This window comes from Stigmatopora nigra, chromosome 2 (genome assembly GCF_051989575.1).
Source record: "Stigmatopora nigra isolate UIUO_SnigA chromosome 2, RoL_Snig_1.1, whole genome shotgun sequence".
Taxonomy (NCBI): Eukaryota; Metazoa; Chordata; class Actinopteri; order Syngnathiformes; family Syngnathidae; genus Stigmatopora; species Stigmatopora nigra.
The window spans coordinates 16,935,958-16,960,882 of NC_135509.1; the positions used below are offsets into that span (position 1 = coordinate 16,935,958).

General features: G+C 38.4%; 2 protein-coding genes and 1 long non-coding RNA gene across 3 annotated transcripts in view; 2 read left to right on the plus strand and 1 right to left on the minus strand.

Annotated features, from left to right (window-relative positions):
- itpr2 (inositol 1,4,5-trisphosphate receptor, type 2) overlaps positions 1-5,341 on the minus strand; it is a 60,833-nt gene extending 55,492 nt beyond the window's left edge. Inside the window, exon 1 of the mRNA XM_077742465.1 lies at positions 5,032-5,341. Within this exon, the coding sequence (XP_077598591.1) occupies positions 5,032-5,123 (92 nt within the window). The 5' untranslated portion in view covers positions 5,124-5,341. The remainder of the gene's footprint in view (positions 1-5,031) is intronic.
- On the plus strand, positions 4,759-6,245 carry LOC144213816 (uncharacterized). Its single transcript, XR_013330128.1, has 2 exons — positions 4,759-5,835; positions 5,913-6,245. It is a non-coding gene; the product is annotated as an uncharacterized LOC144213816 (long non-coding RNA).
- Positions 6,246-7,346: 1,101 nt separating this feature from the next.
- Positions 7,347-24,783, plus strand: plekhg7 (pleckstrin homology domain containing, family G (with RhoGef domain) member 7). The gene is made up of 18 exons (XM_077744287.1): positions 7,347-7,810; positions 9,134-9,908; positions 12,801-12,823; positions 15,470-15,582; positions 16,038-16,078; positions 16,384-16,488; positions 16,862-17,011; positions 17,197-17,292; positions 17,467-17,565; positions 18,642-18,755; positions 18,935-19,109; positions 21,158-21,273; positions 21,351-21,438; positions 21,511-21,590; positions 23,383-23,536; positions 23,624-23,721; positions 24,341-24,498; positions 24,573-24,783. The coding sequence occupies exons 2-17, from the start codon at positions 9,279-9,281 to the stop codon at positions 24,449-24,451; spliced, it is 2,193 nt and encodes a 730-aa protein (XP_077600413.1). The 5' UTR covers positions 7,347-7,810; positions 9,134-9,278; the 3' UTR covers positions 24,452-24,498; positions 24,573-24,783.
- The last annotated feature ends 142 nt before the right edge of the window (positions 24,784-24,925 follow it).

Sequence of the window (24,925 nt, forward strand, 5' to 3'; positions counted from 1 at the left end):
ACAACCAAAGTTGTTATCAGCACTTAGTTCAGAAGCTTATATCCTGGAGTCAGTTTACACATCAGGAAAGGCACTGTAAATTTAGAAAGATACACTGTTCAGGTTCTAGAGCAACATGTGCTGCCCTCCTGACATCATCTCTTTCAGAGAAAATCTTGTGTTTTTCAACTTGATAATGCAGCATCAATCATTACCATCTTTAACACTCATTATCACGACTGGAAGGATCTGGCTATTGAAATAGCTTGCAAGCCTGTAGTCTAGATCTTTCAACTTTAAAACATTTGGCACGTCATAAAGAAGAAGGTGATTTAAAGAATCCTAAACACAGTTGAACAGTTGGAAGAATAGGCTAATGTTTCCATTTCTAAACTTGAGGAACTGGTCGCCCCGGCCCTCAAACTCTCCTCTTCTCTTTAATATTATATTTGTTTGAGTTTAAAGTTTTATAACAATTATTTTTCCTTCTTTCAGCAATCGAGTGGTACTAACACACTTTGCTTCCAGATATATATCCTGGTAGGTTATATTCTTTTAACAGAACCTAGCAAGTTGTACTGAGGATGGCATGGTTTGGTGTATACAAGCAAGTGTTACCAAAAAGCTATCTGGAGAGGTTTTGCAATCCTGTAGACCTGTTTTCATGAAACAAATATGATGCTGGTCTTTCCACAGCAAACAGGTTGAGATTGAACAAATAACGTCACTGCTGGTGTGGCTGATGACTCAACTATTAATCAAAATAAATTAACCAAATGACTAAATCTACTTTGCCAATTAATATGCTGTTCTAAGAAGCCAATGCATTGTGGTCAGAGCATGTTAAGCGTTTTATTGCCACATTAATGCACTGCTACTTGCTGTATTACCAGGCAAAAAGCATGTCATTCAATACTGACAGACGTAGGCCAAAAACACACAAGCAAGCCCATTCATCTAATAAACAATTCCCTCAATTCATGACAAGCCTGTAACTACTTAAATAAGCCAAGGCGTAATTCATTCCGCTGCACTTGATCACTGTCAATCCTCAGGCTGATTTTTATTTTCTAATAGGTTTGTAAGCATTGGACCAAGAAGGGAAAAAAAACTAAATCCAGCAAGTGTACACCAGCTAAACAGGAAAGCGCAAAAAAAAGCTCACAAATAAGTAACTCCAATCCAGAGACAAGAGCTTTAGTACCGAGGAGCCGCTTTGACGGTCACGCAATGTGTCTGGTTTGCTCTGTAACTGGGTTAACCATGAACTAACGATAAAGCAACCAAGCTGGACACACGGATCTAAATATAGCTCCGGAGTCAGCATCAAACACACTGAAACAACAAGATATACTGTTAAAGGGAGAACCGAATAACACTCGGAGTTGAGGCAGGTAAATGGAAGGTGGGAGAATATCATACAGATTTTAAATGACAAATGCGTGTTGCTACATGCTTCAACTTGTGGATTAGACACAGTAGTATTAACATACATACTTCAAGTGCAGTTATAATTGTGCAAGAACATGCTCAACTTTTCAGTCGTCAACATCAAATCAAGGTCAATCATGATGTCAGACTGAGGTGCACCTGATACAGAAAGTAGAAAGGATAATCTCTGAAAAAATATTTGATTACAAAAAGAAAAGATGTTATTATACATAACATCAAGTTGGATGTTATGGTTTTAGCTCATTGCAGGGGAGAAAAAATGGCAATTGAAGTATAGGCATGCATGTAACAAATACCGTATTTATTCCAGTATAACACGTATAAAAAAGTACTCAAAACGAATTGAATCTATTGTTTGGTGAGTTTTGATGATAATGATGAATCAGACTGACATTTTCTTATACATTATGATGATGAACCGGACATTAAGGATTTAAAATTGTCAATTCCATTTCAGAATTGTGTTCATAGTTCTTGGTAGTTTGTTTTACCAGGTTTCCGTACCATATCTTGTGAATAAATGTTTTGTCATGGCGATATGTGTTCAGCATTTCCATGCTGGTGGTACTCAGGCCATTGGAATGTTTAAATTGATATAATTCCAAACAGGAAAATGGAATTAAAATCCCAATAACTGTACATCTTTTTTGTTGGAATCTCAGCAGCACTATATTCAATTTCAATAAAACGTCATTAAAACATGACATCCAAGCTCGAATGGGCTGAAATGAATCAGAATGGTCCAGGTGAACTTACAATGACCTTGAGTCCTTTAGCTTCTGATTGTTTGGAATATAAAGACGGGTAATGAATGAAGAGATTTCTTCTCAATTTAAGCAAACAAAGACACTCCGCCCAGCTCAAGATCAAGTGTGCTTACTGGGGTTGGACTCTTTCGTTCACAAAGCTCTCAAAATGGTGTTAAGAGGTCTTGTTGACAATCCAATACAGGAGTTGTTTTACTGCTTGGCTTCACAATTACATCAAGAACACCTTTATGTTTGCTGTCCCTCTTTGCTACTCTTGCATTTGTCGGAACACATGTCTTATTCATTATTTAGAGCCTGGGTGTTCATTTTTTTTCCTCTAAGATTTGTAAAACACGCCACCAACCAAGCTCAACAATTATTTATGTTGATGTACCTCGCATTAAATGAAATCAACATGTATGGGAATGGTAGGGACGGAGGTGAAAATCAACTCTCGATTCACGCTAAAGCACAGGTGTCCATAATAATAATCTAACCCACATGTGTCAAAGTGGTGGCCCGGGGGCCAAATATGGCCCGCCGCCTCATTTTGTGCGGCCCGAGAAAGTAAATCATGAGTGCAGACTTTCTGTTTTAGGATCAAATTCAAATGATTATAGTTGTACATTACCTTTCCTGATTTCCCCTTTTTAAAATCAATCATTGCAGGTTTTTTTAATCCATTTTTTTCTTTTGTGTTTTCAGTTCAAAAAGCATTTTGTAAAATCTAATAATAATTTATGCAAATATTTTCTGTTTTCCACTTTAAAAAATATCTTGTTTCCATTTGAAATAAAAAACACGATTAAAAGACATTTTCCATGACTAAGAAGAAAAATTCAAAAAAACATTGTTTTAGATCAATAAAAACGGACTATTTAGGGCTTTGATCCATTTCTTTTAATCCATTTTTTTTTAAATTGAGATAATAGATCTAAAATGGTCCGGCCCACATGAAAAATCATTGACGTTAATGTGGCCCGCGAGTTTGACACCCTTGCGCTAAAGCTTACTGCAGACATGCCAAATTCATAGGAGCCTAGCTAAGAAAAACGACAGAGGGGATGGATCAAAATGTAATTGTTGTTCAATCTACCAATAATACCTTGGCGATCTAACGATAGTTCCTTGGCGATCTACCGATAGATCCTTGGCGATCTACCGATAGTTCCTTGGCGATCTACCGATAGTTCCTTGGCGATCTACCGATAGTTCCTTGGCGATCTACTGATAGTTCCTTGGCGATCTACCGGCAGATTACCATCTAGGTACTGGGCTTTCCTAGTCAGATACAAAATCAATACATTAATGTTTTAGAGCACAATTTCATCAACTTTGAAATATTTTTTTCTTCACAGGAGTCAAATGATCAAGAAGCCTCTATGTAATATGAACACACTTGAAATTCAAAAGGTATAACGGAGGTGGATGAGGCAATGTCAGTCATTACTCAGTATTTCTCACTCTTTTGACCCCACACTGACTCCTCGAAATGTTGGCATATACAGTAGGTATTTACTTTCACTGGAAAACTTTTTTCAAAACCAAAGTAGGTCTGCTGCTTATTCCCTCTGCAAATGAGGTAAATTTGCCTGCCAAAACTACCAGCAAAATAATTCTCTCCCATTTTGATGTATTGCTAGTTTGTTTCAAGTTGTTGAAGCTGGATATATTCATTGGCATGCCTCTCCAGAAAGTCAAATCTCCCAACCTTTAAGGGAATACATGAGGGAGAAATAAAAGGGTGGTAGCTCCTTCAATGGTACTTGACTACAGGTTTCCTTTACAACAGTTATTGGTAAAACGGTTGAGCATGTGTGCCTGACAATTCTAAGATTCATGGCTTTTCTCGTGGGAGAAGTCATATGGTTGATAAGCTGCAGAGAAAACATAGTAAAGGAAAGAAAGTTCAGAAAAAAACAGGAATGGTACACAGAATTAAGTTTAGATTCAAATAAATATGGCACCACCAACAAGACAAACAACAATCACGAGAAGTGAACCAATTAATTAGAATTTTAGATATTGATTGGTTAAGACCAATTGCATGAAAATCAATCAAAATGCTGAGCATTGTTTAATACTTTTGTCTTCTCAATGTTGACTACTAATTTATTGATCTATTTAACTGTTTATATATCTATTTATTTAGTTAGTTAAATAGTTATTCAACTATTTATTTAACTATCTGTGTATTTATTTATTTAACCATCTATTTGTGTATGTATTTTACTATTCATTTATTTGTGTATTTATTTATTCATTTATTTATTATTAATATTATTTATCATTTTTTGTTGTTGTCTGTTTGTTGTTTTTATAGTGCATTTATTTATTAGCGACAAAAAACATTCAATTCAATTTGGGAAGAAAAACAACTTTGGGAAATTTTGTCAAATTGCTTATGGGTAAATCATCTGTGTACAAAATCTGCACGCACAGAAATTGTGGTTCTAGTGTTGTTTATTCATTTGGATTGCACATGTCATGGTTTTGTGTGTCATGGTTTTGCATGTCATGGTTTTGTGTGGTTCCGTGTGGGTCGTGGCGTCACTATTGTGGGAAATAGCAAGGAGCATTGCAATGACAAGCAAGAACAACTTCCTCCTCGCTGGGGCTCAGTCAAAAGAGAAAACACGTAAAGTTGCACTTTATTGTTTGCACTTGTCTTCCTGCTTTGCATACCTGTAACAATCGCGACACGCATTTTGACCGAGGAGCGGCGGCGGTGTGACATTTACATGTCGGTGTGATTTTAGCAACTCGAGAAAGGGGGGAGACACGTGAAGGAACTGTCGAGATTGAGAAGTTTGAAAGCAAGAAAAAAAGAGGAAGGGTGAAAGCGACGTACCCCAAAGTGCTGATGAAGCCATTCACCGATCCTTCCGCGTAGAGAGACACGATGTCTCCAATGTGAAGGAAACTGGATCTTTGGTCTGACATTTTGGGGACGTGATGATCTGCTTCAGGCTTGGGCAGCCTCCCCCATTGCACCCACGTCTTTGCTTGAAGTAATCCACGCGTTTCGGCAGATCAGCAAGTTTCGCTCTTCATGCTCTACTTGGTCAGCAGGGGTGGGAACTTGAAAGGAACTTCTTAGGGGAAAAAAAGTGGCGTATTCAGTCAGGCTTATTTAACTTCTTCCTGTATGTCAGTCAGGGGCCGATTTTCACATCCACCTCAAGGGGGCGGAGCCTGTCGCTGTCAGAGGCCTTTGAGCAAATTCCGCTCAGTGCTCTCTAACAACAACAAGCCCTTGAACATATTACAACATGACAGAAAATACTAGGAATGGGTCGCTATCACACACCTGTACGATAAAAAGAAAAAAAGGTGAGATGCTAATAATAGCTAAGAAGAAAAATACTGGTTTGTAGAATACATAGGTATATATGTTCATTCTTTTTCTGTGAATTGGTGGTCTGCCAATCGCAGGATAGAAGGAAACGTACAACCATTCATGCGTACACTCATACATAGGGGAAACTTAGAGGGTTCAACGAGCCTACTATGTATGTTTTAGGTTTAGGATGTGGTAGAAAACCACAGTACCTGTAGAAAACCCACACAAGCCAAGGGAGAACTTGCAAACTCCACATAGGACGGTCCGAACCTGGGATTGAGCCCTCGTTCTCAGAACTGTGAGGCCGACAAGGTAACCTCTCGGTCCACCAGGCCGCCCTCAATTTAGTAATTGTTCATTAATTTTCTGACCACTTCTCCTCACTACAGCTGACTTCAGACATGAAGGAAACAAACAACCATTAAAAAAATTTAGTGTCCAACCAGCCTTGCAGGTATGTTTTTGGAAAGTGGGAGGAATCCAGAGTACCCGTAGAAAACCCATGCAAACAACATGCAATATCTACACAAGTGGACCTGGATTTGAACCCAGGACCCCCAAACTGTGAAGCCGTTGCGCTAACCTCTCAATGCCCGGGCCGCACCCCAAATATTGCTATCAATTTCATTTCACTTTATGTGTATAAATGTTTTTAAGTTGTAACCTTGGAATGTTAACATAAATGGTCATATAAAAATATATAAACAATTTTGGTCACCTGATGGTGCAGTGTTTCTTTTGACTGACTTGGTGCGGACCAGTCTGGGTTCAATTCTCACTCTAGTGTGACTGGTTGTCCATCTAGTTGTGACCTGCTGTTGGTTGGTCAACTAAATTCACTATTTCTAGTTTGAAGGCAATAGTTTGATTGCAGAAAAGTATATATATATATTTTGGTGCAGATAAATGTTTTGAAAAAATGGGTCTAAGTTTCAAGAACTTCCTTCAAGGTTTGGCTGCTTACTTTAGGGTGAGGTGAGGGATAGTTCTTGTGATCACTAATACGTTAGGTGGCGCTAAACACCAAGCTATTACCAGCAGTGCATTGGTAATATTTTCTCTACGCTGCCCTCTGCTGTTCCTTTTTTGGCAATGCAGGGGGGAGAGCTACATACTGATATGAATAAAAACAGATATTATTTATGTATATAAACTTATAAATAAAACTATGAATATCAGGGAACATGTATTCTGTATAGTTGTAAAAAACATACATTACATAGTAGTTGGAAATCTAGGCTTTTAACTTCACTTGCCTGAAACTAACGTTTCAAAACCCTTTAAAATGCACCCATTTTCTGCCATAGACGGCCCTTTACGTCCAAACATGATGACGGCGATAAAAGATGAGCACACCCGTCAGTCCTTGCACTTTCAATGAATATGATGTGGCAGACAATGAGTTAAACATATTTAGAATGTTGTTAGAGCCATAACCTGATCACCATGAACATAAAATAGTTTAATGTACATTTTCTGCATTTCTGATTGTTTTTGTCTGAAAACAAAATAGTGAGTAATACTAGTACTACTACTACTAATAATACATATCAATGATAATAATTAAGAAAAAAATACATAACAGTAATAATAATTAATATAAAAATACACAACAATAATAATTTTTAATAAAAAAATAATACAATCTGAACATGATTTGAGAGCTGAAAATAGTTATCCAAGAATATAGCCACTAGGGCTTTGTAAGGTTTATCAGGGGGGGGGAAACAAACGATGACATGGGAATTTTATTTATATTTTCTAACCCTCTAGTTTATTTTAATTTAATTTGTAACACTTTCACACTACAGTTGACGAGAATAGACGTCCAACGACGAAGACTCCCAGCCGCTCCCATTTGATTCTAATGACTTGCTCACATCGGGTAAAAACAGTCTTTCGACTGCACCAGAATCGTTGTACTAGTAAAATATTTAGTCAAATATTAATGGATGAAAGATTTAAACAGGCAAATGATCAAGTCTACGGTTATAGTTTGCTTACGGGAGAAATTGCACAGTCGCACCTTAACTGAAGCTTGGCTCGCCAAAGTCTCCACGCCCTCATGTCGTCACTACCACCTGCTTCTAATTCTTCCATATAGTACTTTGGCAGACAATCGCACACAGTCAAACATTTAGGAAAACAACCTTTGGAAGTGATATTTTATTCGAGTCATTTCGGGCATTTCCCCCGCAACTCCAGCCGACCACAACGCCCCCTCCTCGGCCACGCTCGTCTCCTTTGCCCGCTGACCACCGCGTCAGTTACGGCGACCCCGTCTCATGTAAGTACACCTGACTTTGTTTTTTTAAAACACTATTAATCATCTTGCATGCCCGTGGGGGGTGTCTCATTTTGGGCAAATTACAAGAGAAGATCGTTTATATTTCTTTTGTTGCCTCGTGGAGGTGCGCCGAAAAGCCGGTTCGCTTTGTATATAGTAATTTCAATGGAATGATGACAAATGTAGTAGAAATAACCGTGAAAGTGGCTTCACTTCAGTTTGAAGTAGGACACGTTGTTGTCCTTTTGAAACCACATCTGTTAACTAATACCTTTTGTGTCGATGGTATTGTTGCATGGGGTAAAGCTTGTAATCCACTTAGGTCTAGTTTGAATACTTAGTTTTGTATACTGCTACACATCGCGTTTGCAAGTACAGTTATACCTCTACTTACGAATGCCTATAGGTACAACATTTTCAGGTTACATTTTATTTAATCTGCAAATGAGTGTCTCGAGATATGAAAAAAATCCAAGTTACAAAATGCCCCAAAAAGTAAATGTTTTTCCTATCCGTTTTTTTATTTTGTAAATATTGTCGCGGATGCATTGATTCTCACTTTAGAACATCGCTAGCCTCTACTCTGCTCTCATTTCATCGCTCTCATATAATGGCAATAAAAGCATTCAAATTAATTCAATTAGCTGTCTCGTAACAACCACGAATCATGTTTCAAGATTCTCTTTACATACCTGTCCACTTCAGCTAAATACTCCCTTTATTAATGATCGCAATTCCTCTTATTAAGCGATTTTAAAAGCTGGGCAGTGCGGCACATATTCTCACACACGCACACACATAGGGCACACACATAGGGCACACACAAAAGTCTAAAATGTAGTACTACAAAGTGGACAGCTTTCTGCGATAGTAGAACGGGCTCTTGCCACCATCCGAAGGACAAACGCGGGTATTACATCTCCCATTATAACGGCCGCGGAGGGAACTATTTCAGCGGCGCAGGACACATTTTCATATGCTTATATATATTTTAAGACATTATTAAATCATTTCCTTATCATTTTCTCTCATTTTTGTGTGTTTCCTCACACCTTTCTTACAAAATTGGGAAACTGACCAACTTTAAATAGTTTAGTTGGTAGTTGTGTGAGGGCCGTGGAACGAATTTAGAGAATTTACATATAAAGGACACCTACTTACAAAATTTTCAAGTTACGAAAAAGGTTCTGGAACCAATACAGGTATGACTGTAGTTCACACGCCTGCAATGTCCGAGTGTAATTGAGTCGTTTATTTTATTGACTTTTTATTTTCTTGACTTTCTTCCCCTGTGTGAACTGTTTGGAACACCGACTGAATCAGAAGAGGCAAAGGAGCAAGACTACTATTTCTTGTCCTGCTGCTACTACAACTACTTCCTCTACTGCTGCTACAAATACTACTACTACTACTACAACTACTTCTACTTTTCGAAAGCCTTCTGCACTACAATGCCTTTGAAACTAAAATGTCTACAGAGAAGCATGTTGTCATGAGAGATAAAGACCAGAATGAGGAGAAAAAGTTGGACTGGAGTTATATCGAATGGGCTGAAAATGAAGTTATTTCAGGTGTGTCTGACGCGGCAACGCAAACGGATCAGAGGACTTTTGAGCACAAGGAGAGTCAAACCAGCAACCCGGTGATAATGCATATCGATCTAACACGGACACATTCCAAGCTGAGGCCTTCCGCCTTGCTGGATATCGATGGCTCCACGGCACCTTTCTTCCAGTTCGACCGCCAGGCTCCCGGCCGCATCTCCACCTCCCCGACGTTAAGGCGGATAAGGAGCACTAGGCGACCCGTGTTAGACTCCCAGAATGCTGTGAGAATGGGTTGCACCCGAGAAGAGGGTTCCCCCACGAGCTCGTCGTCACCTTTACACAGAGTTATGTCTCCGCTCGCCGTGAACCCCCTCCTGGCCGGGGGAGACATCTGTCACGAGGATCCGCCAATTTCATCCTGTGGCAGACAGAGAACCAGATCGCATAGATCAAAGACATGGGAGAATGGTATGGCTTCCATGAAGTCAGAATGTCACAGTGCACATCCTACTATTATGAAAGATTTTGGATTCCCTCATGGTGAATTACAGGTGAGCTGTGACGTTTTCGAGGGGGAAAAAACACAACTGCTAACTGTACACACACTTTTTAATGTACTGTATTGAATTTGAATTTAATCCTATTATTGTCATTATAGATAGTATGAGATTTAAATTTTCACCACAAAGTGCACAAATAACAACAACAAACAAACTGACAAATAAATAAGTAGTCAACATAAATAGTTACAACATTAATGAGTAGGGAAGTGCACAAAAATAAAAACAAATGAACTGGTAAACTATCAATACATAATAATAAATAAATAGTCAATAAATACATTGTTTCTTCTTCCAAAAGTAACCTGAAATAGAAAAAGATTGCATTTTCCAATCATGCCCATTAGAACCAGAAATGATATTTTCGTGTCGTTTACTCGGTAGGAAATGTTATTTGTACGCAAAGCTGACATGTTATTAATAACCCCTGTTGTTTGAATGGCAGCAGGTGGATAAAGAGGTTAATTTTCCATTTAATTAATGGTCACTCTACTATGTTACTTTCGCAGATGGAAAAATCAAATATTTTAAATATACATAAGAATACTTGGCAAGAACAATACTAGTAGGGAATTTAACCATTTGTCTGTCTCGTGACCTCACATGACCCAGGAAGTTAAATCGATATTTCATTATCTCTCCAGAATATCTATTTTTCTTCAATATGAACTTTGGATTGCTGCTTTGATTACAATGAATGCCACAAAGCATTTTTATTCGTACTTTTTATCAATCGTTTTGAACTTGAGAAATTCATGTTGAACTTGTTTTCCAAATTCTGCCAGCACTAACCCTAACATATAAGTTGCATACATTTTAGGTAAAAAAAAGTGCATCTCCTCCCTAAAATGACTGCTGTAACCCTTGATCTTTGGCATACTTTGGGGAAATTATCACATTACTAACCGATTACTGCTCGCTCTTCCACTCGAAACGTATTGGACATTTACGGTTGTCAATTGCAGCCAATGAATTAAGAAATCTCATCTCTTCCTCATAATCTTGAACCCAGGGACCTTAGGTCTCAGGCCAACTAACGCTGTTGGGTGTATTCTGCTTTGGATTTTAATCCACAGCCTGTAAATGAAACTTGTTAGACATTCCTTCCTAGTGGAAGTCCTATCATGCTCATTCTTCTTTGCCCCCCCATGGTGGTCATCCACAATGCAAGCTTTTGACAGCCACTGAATCAGCAGTTACATGCACTGACAGCTCAGAGCGAGCCCACTGCCCGGCGAGGCCTGGGAAGTGTTCTCCCTGGGCCCCCATTCACGGCAGTCAGCAGTCACCCAATAATGGTGGGGTCAGTGAGCGATGGAAGAAGATAATAGGAGATCTTTTCAACAGCTCCTGCTATTCAGAAGAGCACATTCTCAATAGAGTACCGGCATTATGCTCAGATAACGCGAGGCTTTTGAATCGGACCGACCACTTAAAACACTGTTTCAAATTTGAATGTCTTTGAAAGTGATATAATGCCGCCGTTTGCAAGAAGAGCGCTCTGCGATCCGCCGTGGAACGTCAAGTGTACTGTATAACCTGTAAAACTGAAAAAACTTAAGTTAAAAGTTATAGCAAGTTTTTGCTTTGTTTTATTTCTTCCAAACTTATATTTTCATTAGCATTATTTTTTTAGTAGGATAAGGTAATGTTGACAATTTCCGGTAAACAGGAAGCTGTCCAGATCGATCTTTAGATGTACGCAAGGGCTCTTTCCTTTTGTTGTATTAATGTTATATTTAATTTGCCAAAACTATTGATGTGCGGTCTTAAACTGAAAATAACAATTGCCCAAATCTAATAACTGTTCACATAAGATGAAACTATATCTTGAGGGAGACATCAACTTTAATTGTATCTGTGTTCCCTTCGCTTTAGTATTTCATTTTTGACATTTTCATAGAAAAACCACTAATATTTTTAATATACTCCCATACTTTCGTCCCCCATCTGTAGCCACTTTTTTGTGGGAATTTATATTTGTTTACCTCATAACAAAAAAGACCTACCATTGAAACTATGAACTTAAAAAACACGCAAGTGTCTGTTTTGTAGAAAACCATTCACTGAAGCTCACTTTATTTTCAAGCACACTGGTACAGGCCAGGTTAGTAAAGTATAAATTTGCTGAATATACTTATGCTAATATACGTTTCCATTTGATCTTGCGGGACAAATATAATCGCATTGTGGCCTGGATAGAGCCCGCCGTTCTTAGTTGCTATCGAGCAGTGTTTCCCAACCACTGTGCCGTGGCACACTGGTGCGCTGTGAGCAAAGGTCAAGTGTGCCGTGGAAAATTGCAAGAAGTCATACAATGTAATGTTCTCAGATAAAAATTGATATGAATATAACAACATTAAAATTCAACTACTACAAGGTTAAAATCAAAATATGATGAACATTAAATTATACAATATATTCTACTACAAGATTCAAATTGTGAAAGTCTTTTTTTTTTATTTTTCTCTAAACTGAACCGAAAGTTGTTTGGTTTCTAGGGCATCAACTTTTGCCACGTAGTCAATGAACGCAACATTTTGGGGAGGTAATATTAGGAGATTTGAAGAAAAGTCATCAAATTCTGCGATTAAAACATTACATTGTTTATTTTTCAGGTTTTAGAGACCAACTTTTGGTGTCATTAGGGCAGTGTGAAAAATTCGATTTTGGAATAATGTTTTAGGTTTATGTGATTCCTACTGATAATGATGCGAATGGCTATTGTTAATATAGGCGACATAGTTTTAGATTAAAAGATTTCTATATGATGGTGTCCCTTGATTTTTTTTCCAATGCAAAAAGTTGGGGAAACACTGCTAAAGAGGAAACATTTATCTCCCATTCAAATTTGTCACTGACTGTGTTGTTCTCTTTTTGCAGGAGAAGGAGCATTGTCCCAACAGGTGAGCGTTTTGCATGCTGAATCTGCATCCTACGCATACACGTTGTGAGAGAAACTTGTTTGACTGTGTCAACATAACCCTCCCAACCTCTTTTTGAACAGTCTAATTGTCACGATCAGCTTCCTCTGTTATGACTGGACATGGGCACAGAAAAAGAAAAAAACAGTCGGCCCCAACTTGTCCCAACACTTTGGGGGCCTTGCCTTATGTCAGCGTGCACTCGTGAACAAGGATGATGGGACCACTGGTTTAAGGATCCCCATTGAGCATTCTTTGTCACTCATGTCTTTGTTAGTGGAGCACGGTTAAGTTTTGAGAGTCCCATGGTTATGTGTAGACTAGACCAACCCTCATTAATGCCGTTTTCGCTTACCACACCCCTCCAAAAGGGTGGCCCGGCTGGATAATTAGGCTGCTATTGTCTCCTTAATTTCACTTTGGCTCTGCTTCTCTTACAGTGATCAGACCATGCCAAGGCTTTGGCGGAGCTAGTTTTGTTCGTGCATCATTATTTCTCTCGTTTCGGCTAGAACAAAGCAGCTTTTCTTTTTTTTTTAGACACAGGAGGCTTTCTGAGTGGCCACAAAGCAACAGCATGTCATTGTGCGTGTGCTTCAGAATGAAGCACACGCACACGCTCTGACCTGCTTTACCAGTAGCGTTCGTGCCCCTCTTCCAATCTCATTAGCCCCGTATCCTCTTCAGGTGCCCGCTCGCTGTTATATCATTTAACGTTGACTCAGTGTTATTTTACCTGCAAGGATCAGTTTGCAATGTCACAATTCAACAAGAGTGAATGCCTCTAACTTATCTCAGTGCACCGATTCAAGCCTGCAGGCATTTTGTGCTTGTTTGCTCGGTAGCTGGTTCAAATGCAGAAATGTAACCTTGGTGTAAGCTCAGCGTACACGAAGCGGAAGAACAAAAATGCCCGCTACTCTTTTGCATGACGATATGAGCCGAAACTAACCAGGGGGTTAAGGTCGTTCCTCTTTTCGTACTTCCCTTTGTGTGTATTGTTTGACGAAACACTAAGACGAATGAATTTGATATGGGTTGGACTTCATTAATGTAAGAGTGCATGTTGCTTTAGTTAGGTTTACAGGACTAGAAACAATATCTGCTTTTATCAGTTGATTTCTCAGTGTAAGGAAGTGAAACTGCATACTACTGTCATGGGTCACTGGTAAACTGTAAGGCTGTTTAGATAGTAGTGTATAATGCCCGTTCCCACCTCAACATCAGCTTTTATCTACCCAAACACCACTTTCAAATGGAAGCTAGCAAATAACAAATACGTCTTGTGTGTGATATAGTTATACCTCTACTTACGAATGCGTCTAGGTACGAAATTTTCAGGTTACAAACTTTTTATATGCAAATGAGTGACTCGAGATAGGAAAAATATAAAAGTTGAAATCCACAAAAAGTTAATGCATTTCCTTATCCGTTATTTTATTTTGAAAATATTGTAACGGATGCATTGATTCTCAGATTAGAGATCTCGCTACTCTCTATTGGGCTCTCATTTCATTGCTCTCATTCTATCTCATATAATGACAATAAAAGCATTTAGTTCAATTCAATTGGCTGTCTAACAACAACCACTATCCATGATTCAAGATTCTCTCTTACGTACCCTTATTAATGATTGCAATACTTATTATTAAGCGATTAAAAACTGTACAAATGCAATGCGGTACATTTTTTTACACACACACACAGGGCTCACATTAAAGTCTTAAATGTATTACAAAGTGGACGTTTTTTGGCCCTGGTAGAACGGGCTCTTGTCGCCATCCGACGAACAAACACAGATGTTACGTCTCCCATAACGGCCGCGGATGGAATCTTTTCAGGAGTTCAGGGCACGTTTTCATATGCCGTATTTATTTTAAGACATTAATAAATAATTTCCTTATCATTTTTGGGTGTTTCCTCACATCTTCAAACAAAATTGGGACACTTTGAACAATTTTAAAGGGCTTAGTTGATAGTTGTGTGAGGACAGTAGAACGAATGAGAGAATTTACATATTAAGTAGTACACCTCTCCTTACAAATTTTTCAAGTTACAAAAAAGTTCTGGAACAAATTAATTTCGTAAGTAGAGATACAACTGTATTTTTAAAAAAGTGAGTGCTTGAACTAACCTGTTTTTCAGCTCGGAAACTGAGTTTAGAGTACCGGTATGTGTGAGAAGGTGCATACTAGTTCGATAACATGACTGAATGACAGTTGTTATGTTATCCCCATGTTTACACTCTCACTTAGTCACAGCAAAAGATTGATGAGGAGTTGAGAACAGTAGTTTGCCGGAGGTAAAATGACAGACTTGTTTTTTTTGTATTAGACATTCTTTAGTAACTGTTATAAATACCACTCTACTTTAATGGTTTCTGCTCCACGTGTTGCAAATGGCCAATTTGCTGCACAGTAGCAATGGCGTTTCACTGGCATTTGAAAAAGAAAGATCTATGGAATTTGCTCATTTCCTCCTGATATAGGGGAGGTTTTGTCTCTATTAAAGCTGTATTGTTTGTAGAAAATTTTCCAAGACAATTCAGAGGCATGAACCATGAAACACAGGAATTTGAACTTGAGTAGCAGACAGAGAATTTCATGTAGTTTTCCCTCTTTTCTTCAGACTACAGGAAAGGAGGCGAAGTTCAGTAGTGGTCAGTTTACCTGGCTTGGATGTTTCACCTGGGGACTTGTTTGTATCCAATGGAGCAGCTGATCTTCTCGACAACTTTTCTGGTCAGAAAAAGTATCTGTACTTTAAATAAATAACACATCATAACACAATACAAAAAGAGCCATCCAAACAAAATACACAAAATAAAAAACACATTTTTGATGTCAACGGACCTGAATGTCTCTCCATTAACATTTGGATTGTAATTTAAGTGATGCAGTATAACAATGCCAGTGTGTTTAAAAACTGACTGTAGAAAACAAAAGTGACGTTCAATAGACACACTCAAGTTCCAAATTATTAGCGTTGTCTTTTATAAAATCAAAAAAGAAGTACATAAAAGGTGAGATCTTTTGGGGGGTGGTAATTTTTTTTGGTGTTTGTCTACACTGATATTAAATAACCGATAGTGCATAGTGTTTCTCAAAGATTCCCCATATAAGACATTGTTTCAGTATGAATATCCTTTCTAGTTTTCCATGGTAATAATGACTGTTTTGCGCATTTATTTTTGCAGACACAAAAAAGTCAAAGTGGCCTTTTTCAAGGCGGAGCACGGTAAGTCTTATTTACGCTTGAGTGGGCTTTGTGTATTTGTCTGTGTGTGTGTTTGTTTGTTGAGGTTTCAACATTGTTGTTTCGCTGACCCATTTCACAAAGGAGATTAATGGGGTTTGTCATAGAGTTTGCAATTGGAGGAAATGCCCAATATCAAACTTGAGCCAACTTGGTTTAATTTTTGATGATGCAAGACTGGAACAGAATGTGAATGGCTGGCTGGCTGCACGCGAGCACATTTTTTTTGTTTGGTTAAAAAACATGCACACAATAACACTTGTTCATTTATTTACTTAAAATTTCAGACTAAAGGGAAGTCCCAACCAGGCACGTCAGTTTCGGATATTGAAAGCTTTCTTTCAACTGCACAAATTCAAGACTGGAGAAATTGTGACCTTCAGAAGTATAAGGTGAGAAAAGGCCTCCGTCAACAGTATCTGAAGCAACATGCTATTTGTTGTGTAAACACATCTTACAGTCCTGGATCGGTTCTACAATTCCTGTAATATTCAAGTTGAGACACTACCCTATCAAGATTTTTAATCCAAATACAATCTGTGTTAAATTTACCACTCTGAAATAACACGTTGTGCGAGAACCGGATTTTCTCGGTGGTAAAATTCAGCATGTAAATAGACACTTCCCACGCTTGAGGAGTTGAGCATAATGGGAGTATTTCTGCAGATGATAACAAATGTTTTACTTCAAGGATGGAATGAATCATCCATATAGTTCTCCATATCTCCACTTCACATTAGCTCATTTTGGGACTTTTTGGTGCAGGACTACTCTGTAGCAGAGTTCCTGCAGGACCAGTCCTCCCAGTGGTGTGCCACTTCAGACCCTCGAGGCTTTAAAAGACAAGAGGCCATCTGGGAGCTCTTCACCAGCGAGTGTGTTTACTTCCTGGATCAGCTCATGGTTCTAAAAGAGGTGATTTTTATCTGAAGTCACACACCCACGACCACAAATAAACACACAAAAACACACACCTGTTTCTTTATTCTTTCCATGGTCCCTCTGAATTCCTGACTCTTAAAGTCATTTGATTGTCTGTGCTTTAAACAAATTGTAACAAGAGAACATGTGAGCCTGTCTGACTCCTTTGGTGTATTCAGGTTTTTTTGTCCACGCTCACAAAGCTCCAGATGAGAAGCTGCCTGTCTGATATTGATGCCTGGAGGCTATTTGCAAACCTCAGTGAGCTTTGCCTGGTGAGCCATCATGCAAACACAGAAAGAAAGATAACTTTACACGTAACACATCAATAAATCATCACCAAGTCATTGCGTTATCAAAGTCTGTAGCGTTTTAATGACAAAACTTATACAGTCATCTATCATACATAGGGGGCATGGTCAATAAACAAGCAATGTCTTTCATTGCAGGTGAGCTTTGGTTTCCTTAACAACCTACTGCGCGTCATCAAGGACTCGTTGGACATCACCGATGGTAACCGAGCTACGCTACTGGAGCTCTTGAGCAAAGTAAGACTGCATGTTACCGACACGCGTTCCTTTTGTAAATGTGTTTGACATTAGCAAAAATTTAACATTGATCTATGGGCTGTGAAGTGCTTTGCCACCCATAATTGGGATAGAGAAAGATTGGAAACTGGGAGAAGCAGCCAGACATTGACAATTAAAATGTCACTAATGAGTCACAAATCAAAGAAAGGCTTGCAGGGTGACTCATGGCTTCACATGGGCGTCCACTCAAAAGCTTTTGACGTCATTTGCGCAATCAAATACATGCGTTACTTTCCTTTGAACCAGTTGGCATCGGGGCATATGGGATTGTGCAGGCAGAAAAGAAAGACAGAGGGACGGATAATGCTGTGCCAGCAGTTGCTGTCTGTGTGTGCAAACACCTAGCTGTGATGAACAAAAATATGTAGCATGACAAGCTCTGGCAGAGGGGAAAGATTCTAAGTACAGTGAATTGTAGTGTAACAGAGTATATGTTTAGATTTGATATTAAGTACCGTATTTTCACGACTGTACGACTATATATTTCTCCAAAATAGACGGTGCGCCTTATAATCCAGTGCGCCTTGTATATGGAAAAAACAGAAAACCAAAAATGAAAAACCACCACTGTCGGATATTAAAAAAAACACAAACGCCTGAACTGAAACAATACTGTTAAATATGCAGATGCCATCTTAGTTTACAACATCTATACAAAAATGGTGCTTTAAGTAATGCTGCTTTGCAAGTAATGTATTCATTCATTCATTTTCTGAACTGCTTAATCCTCAGAAGGGTTGCGGGGGTGCTGGAAAATAAAATAAAAGTAATTGAAGACTTATTTTTTAAACAGAACAATGTTATACTAACTTGAGTGTATATTTCCATGCAGCCAAGACATTTCTCACTTCACACTGACACAAAAATATTGTGAAAAGAGTGGTTCGGGGTCTTGAACGGAAAGTACCAGCCAACATTTTTTTAAAACGTGTTGTCTCGTGGGTTGTCGTCATATCCCGACAATCATCTTTCATTTCATGACATGACAGTTTACACTGTGCACTAAGTAATGTGGTTTTGCTATCTTTTGGCAGGCTTTCCGGGGGGGCATTTGCCACTGCTTACAGAAGTACTGTCTCAATTACTCCACGGCTTTGCTTTATCTAGACAGCTTAAAGCCTAGAGAGGACTTTGGGACATACGTCAAGGTACATGAGGGCAAGTTTTCCCTGGGATCAATCAAGTATTGTAATTGTGATTACACCATGCACTGTGAAAAGAAGGCCTCAAACAGCCCACTTATGTAATCTTTTAACTACTCATTTTTGTTGCTTGTTGCTTCCTGGCTCTGAAATCGACTCTTCCGTCTGCGTGTTTTGTTACCCAGTGGTGCGAGAGCAACAAGCAGTGTCGCAGGTTGCAGTTGCGTGACCTACTGGTGGCGCCATTGCAGCGATTAACACGCTACCCGCTGCTCCTACGAAACATTGCCAGGCGCCTCCACATGGAGGAGGAGAGCAGGCTTGTGCAGGCTGTGGCGGAGCAAGTGGACGCATCCATATGTGAGCGCCTTATTTTTTTCCTCTTGACAATCAAGGACAAACTAGCTCCTTTACTCGCGTCCTTGACCAACTGTACTTTCCGTATCATAATGACAAATAATTACACATAGCAGGGGAAAGCTGCTCTGGTAAAGTGACCAGGAGTGCTCTGCGGGTTGGAAGAGTGTTTCTTTTCAAAGTTTAGTTGCTACAAAGGGTCAATAGTGCTGTGAAATCTCGAAAGGAGGGATGGGAAAAAATGTTCAATGGTCACACTTGATTTAGAAAAGTTACATTATGGTACCAGTCGTAAAGGATGTTTTGTTGTGCAAAAAGAAACACGTATTGTGGGTGATAAACTACATAATCTTAACATAACACTTAGTACAATTGTGGCCTGCATCACCCAGAATATGATGTCCACATATGTAGTGGAGGCTATGTCTCCATTATAATTTGATAAATTAGTCATCGTTATTTAAATTTTTTGAAGGAATATGTCTATAATTGTAATACAATGTAAATAAAAACAACATTCAAATGAATAAAAAACAGAATATACTATTACACATTTTGGGGCCCGATAGTAGCACTCTTAACAAATGACATTTTTGAAAATCTTTTGTTCCTTTTAGCTTATTAAAAAATGTAAAAAATAATTTTGAATAGACATTTGCAGTTTTCTTTTTATATAGTATATTATACTTTATATTAGATTAATTTGGATTGACCTTTCAAGCCCCCTCTCTCCTAAAAAGTTTATTTTTTTTGTTACACTCATCATATTTAAAAAAAAATACTTGTTTCATACCAGATGACTGTACTTCCAATGAATTTGGATTTCTCTCCCTAATAATCAGTACATTTTTGTAACATCTACAAGTCAAAATAGTGCCATGTAAAAGTAGAGGGGAGAGAAAAAGTTTGTCCTGAACCAAACAGTGTTTCTTTCTAAGCAAAAATAATGACTGTTTACCCAAGGAAAATGTCCTCCACAGATGGCTGAGCATCTTTGTCAGCTCAGGTAACCTTCGTGGGAACCCGTCAATTCCTGCGTAATCCAAAGTCCGTTACAAGTAGTGTCAAGTATTTGTTATGAATGGTTACATTGTCTTACCTCAGTGGTGTCCAAAGTATGGCCTGCGGGCCAGTTGTTGTTGGTTCGCAGCAAATTATGACATTTTAATTGAATATTGTCTGCACAAGAAGATTGAGCCCAGCCTCTACCAGGGGTGTCAAACTCCCTTTGGTCTGCGGGCCGAATACAGCTTAATTTGAGATCAAGCGGGACGGACCAGTAAACTTATTGCAAAATTACATAGAACTAACAATAAGCCCAATTTTTTCCTTTGTATTAGTCACTAATACTAATAATTAGTGCAAAGAATGAGTAAATTATCAAAATGTTTATTGACAGAATTTTCCTTTTACATTATGAACAATATATTATGAACAACCTTTTACCAGGTCAAGGTGGTCCTAGTTCCGCCGCAGTGTTGCTTTCATGTTGTCTGCACGTACTAAAACACTGAGCCCCCTAGCGGATAGTACAAGAACTACACCTTTTAAAGAGAAGTCATATTTTTTTATACAATGCAGCTTTCTTCCCCGGGCCGTATCAAACCACCAGACGGGCCGGATCCGGCCCGCGGGCCGTATGTTTGACACCGCTGCTAGTCTTTTCCACTTATTTTCAACACTAGATGGAGCTAGTCACTAAAAAGAGTGTCCGTATGCTTGTGTAGCAGTACAGCAAACATTTGAAATGTATAAATATGGGTTGGAAATTTTGTAGATTTTTTTACTTGATGAATTTGAGACCAGTGATCGTGGAATAATCTTATTAATCTTAAAAACTAATGAAAATGCACCAATATACGCTCACTATTTTAACTCATTAGCTGCTATTGACAGTGATGCACGTCAGGTTGGAGGAATCAACTTTTTTTTAAAGAGTGGCGGAGTTAATACAAAGACAATACAACTTGGTATTTGGCATATGACTTTCTGGCAAATGACTTTCAAGTAATTTGGACCTTGCATTCTTCTATACCTCTCTCACTCCCCAGGTGACTTAGAGGGGAAGGTTAAATGGTTGGACAACTATCAGAAGGTCAAACAGCTGCGAGACGCCCTGGTTTGGCTTCCCGTGTGGGAACGGGACAAGCGGGCTTACATCCCTGAGGTGGGTCATAGCAAATCCTCCCAAATCACGAAATGTGAAATGCCATTAAGCTGATTGGTTGTTGCTTCTCGTTTCAGACGGTGAAACATCTGCTGAAGGCCGTGACTCTGGAAAATCTCATTTCGCACAGGAGCCTGCTTCACGAAGGCAAACTGGTGCTCGTAGGTCTGTTTGCCTTCTCGGCTTTTGCCATCCTTTCAAAGGGGCTCACTCACAACTGCTTCCTTTCTTTCCCAGAGAACGCCAAGCTCATTGACGTCTACTTGTTCCTCTTTGACGAATTCCTACTCATTACCAAGATAAAGCGGAACAAAAAGGTATGAGAGAAGTACAAGGTGGACTGCAATTTGTGCACTTTATGAGCGGCAGAGGCCATGTATCTCGAAATATCAGAAGATATAGGTCGCACGGAGCTATTAGCTGCATGTGATCATGTCATAATATAGGATGTTTACATAGAAAGCTGTCATAAAAATACATTTGATAGATCAAAAATATATTTATGAAATGTGTGTGTGTGTATATGTCAATATGTACATGTATGTGTGTATATATGTATGTATGTGTGTGTGTGTATATATATATATATATGTATGTATATGTGTGTGTGTGTATATATGTATATGTGTGTGTGTGTATATATGTATATGTGTGTGTGTGTATATATATGTATGTATATGTGTGTGTATATGTCAATGTGTATAAGTGTGTGTGTGTGTATATGTCAATGTGTATAAGTATGTGTGTGTGTGTATATGTCAATGTGTATAAGTATGTGTGTGTGTGTGTATATGTCAATGTGTATAAGTATGTGTGTGTGTGTGTATATGTCAATGTGTATATGTATGTGTGTGTATATGTCAATGTGTATATGTATGTGTGTGTATATGTCAATGTGTATATGTATGTGTGTGTGTGTGTGTATATGTCAATGTGTATATGTGTGTGTATGTGTGTATATGTGTGTGTATGTGTGTATATGTCAATGTGTATATGTATGTGTGTGTATATGTCAATGTGTATATGTATGTGTGTGTATATGTCAATGTGTATATGTATGTGTGTGTGTATATGTCAATGTGTATATGTATGTGTGTGTGTGTATGTCAATGTGTAAATGTGTATGTGTATGTATGTGTGTGTGTATGTCAATGTGTAAATGTGTGTGTGTATATATGTATATGTATGTGTGTATATGTATGTATATATATGTCTGTGTGTGTGTGTATACACAGCTGTCTCGTATGCTCGTATCTCAAGGCAAATATTTGCTCGGAATGTTACTTGTATCTCAAATTGTCGTATGTTGAGGCACTCTTATGGCAAGGTATTACAGTATAATTATTCAAATGGATGTGTATTGCCTCATATCTGGCAATACGATTCAGAGCTCACGATTCGATTCAATCCCAATACTACTTTTTAGGACTATATTGCAATTGTTGTATAACACTGGAAACAACTAGTAATCAAAATGGACAAAAAAACTGCATTTAAATCAAATTATTTTTAGAACATCATTCAGCACTAAAGTAAACATGTTTTTCATTTTTGGTTGAACAACATATGGCATTCATGATAAGATTTTCTCAGTTTTTACTGCAAACCTGGATTCTAAAAAAGGACAACTGAAAAGATGTATAGTGCTCCATAAGAATAATTTTTATGTATATGAACTACCTTAGGGCCAAAAAACAAATAAATTATTTACGTTCCAACAGTGCAACAATTCTCAAGTAAGACATGTGTTTTGTTTGGGCATTGCTGTCCACTCATTGGAGAAATGTATGCTATGAAATTTGATATGGGACTTGAGCTAGGAAACAGGGGGCTCTGTGTGTCTAAACCAGATTCTTTTAAAGTAACACAAGTTGGTCAACATGCCCAGCAATTTTATTTTTAAAGCTTAATTATAATATCAAGATCGTTTGTCTCCCAAAAAGAATCATACACTACATTAGAAACTTTGATATAAAAAGCCCAGAGTTCAAAGAGTCTTTATCATTTTTAAAATTACAGTACTTGGGTGCTTTGTCAGTGGAAAAACTAAATAAAACGAGGATTTCCATGAGCACGGTCTTGAGAACAGAACCCCACGTGTGTCCACAGAGGTCCCTCGGCCCAGAAGCAAATGCCCTGCGCCTGGCACAGAATCTGGAACTGGATCAGCTGCTAAAAGAAGGATGCACGTTCACTGTCCTGGACCAACCCGTCTCCCTGGACCGACTCCAGCTCAGGAATATTGATCAACTCAATGCTTCAAGTAAAAAAAACATGTGCTCAAATGTAACTGAAATTTACATATGCTTGTATCTGATTAACCGAATGGTTTTTGTGTCCTTTTTTGAAGCGTCGGGGCTGCTTCATTCTTTCATCGTCACGCACCAGAACCGCTACCAGCAGTGTATTGGCGCCTTCGTCTTGCAGGCTGCGTCAGAGGCTTGCAAAGTAAATCAACCTCTTGTTTTGGTGTGATATGACGATAAACCATAGTAAACTTGGATTACCATTCATCATCAAAATCATAATTTGGCCAATGGAGCACTAAACCAATGGCGAGACTGAAAAAGCTGATAGGCCATAAATAATGACTAAATTATCAGGTGGAAAAACACAAGTTATGACTTCACATTGGAAATTGATGACTTTGAGTTCAAATACTTGTCAACCTCAGCCATTTGCAAACGCGGCACATATATACTCACATAGGGTGTGATTAAAAGTTTAATATTTTCCTAGACGTGGGGCCCAGTTAGTTGGTGCGCCTTTTGTATGCACTAAATTCAAGATTCTGTAGATGTCGTTGTATGACACAGAAAACTCGACTTTTCTGGGTACATTGCTTGCTGACGCGCACAGGGTCAGGCCGAGACGATCCGGATCAGAGCCGAAATGGGTTAAATGAGATCGTTCTTACAAAAGACGTACTTTAGCAAAATATTTTTTCTCGTAAGAAAGTTGCTATACAGCGTCACAATTTGAAATGATCATAAAACGTATAAAATAGGGGAAAAGTGTGTAAGTTGGCAGGTACAAATTCCCAGTTAACGTTTTTTTTGTTTTGCAGAGGGTGTGGCTGTCCAAAATCGAAGAGGCTGTGTCGGCCCTGATGAAGCTGAACTCCCAGGAGGCGCGGGTGAAAAATGCATCGCTTTGGTTGGAGTCATCTCAGATCTGAAACATTGCTTTACTGCGTCTCCACGTGTCATTCTTGAATCATCCAGCGTAAGTAGTTAACGTTGCCATTAAATTGTGGTTATCTCATCTAACGTGTTTCTTGTCTAACATTATCATTTCAGATTTCAGGGAGTAGAATGACAACAAAAATATTTGAGTATGGCTACAGGATATTTCCAAAACGTGTCTGTTGATATGTCAATATTTGAGCCACAGGATTTAACTCTTTCAGGGATAGTGGTTACTACTGTGGACTCTTAAAGGGCAAGTAAGAAATTTTGTGTCAAATCAAACTTTTTGTATTAGTGGTTATTAAATATATTTCCAATGTTATTGTATTTTTATTTTATGATAAATATGTCTGCTAATAGATAAATGCTAAATTATTTTAAAAAACACATCTTGGTTACAGCCATAAAGTAATAGTCTACTAGTTTTTATTTTTTTGCAATACTATTTTACTCATTCTGGGAGT

Bases quoted from the DNA above. Each gene is read 5' to 3' on its own strand.
- plekhg7 (XM_077744287.1), top strand. From the start codon at position 9,279: ATGTCTACAGAGAAGCATGTTGTCATGAGAGATAAAGACCAGAATGAG. The intron at 17,012-17,196 runs GTGATTTTTATC...TGGTGTATTCAG, and splicing joins AGCTCATGGTTCTAAAAGAG to GTTTTTTTGTCCACGCTCAC. The intron at 21,591-23,382 runs GTATGAGAGAAG...GTGTGTCCACAG, and splicing joins AGATAAAGCGGAACAAAAAG to AGGTCCCTCGGCCCAGAAGC.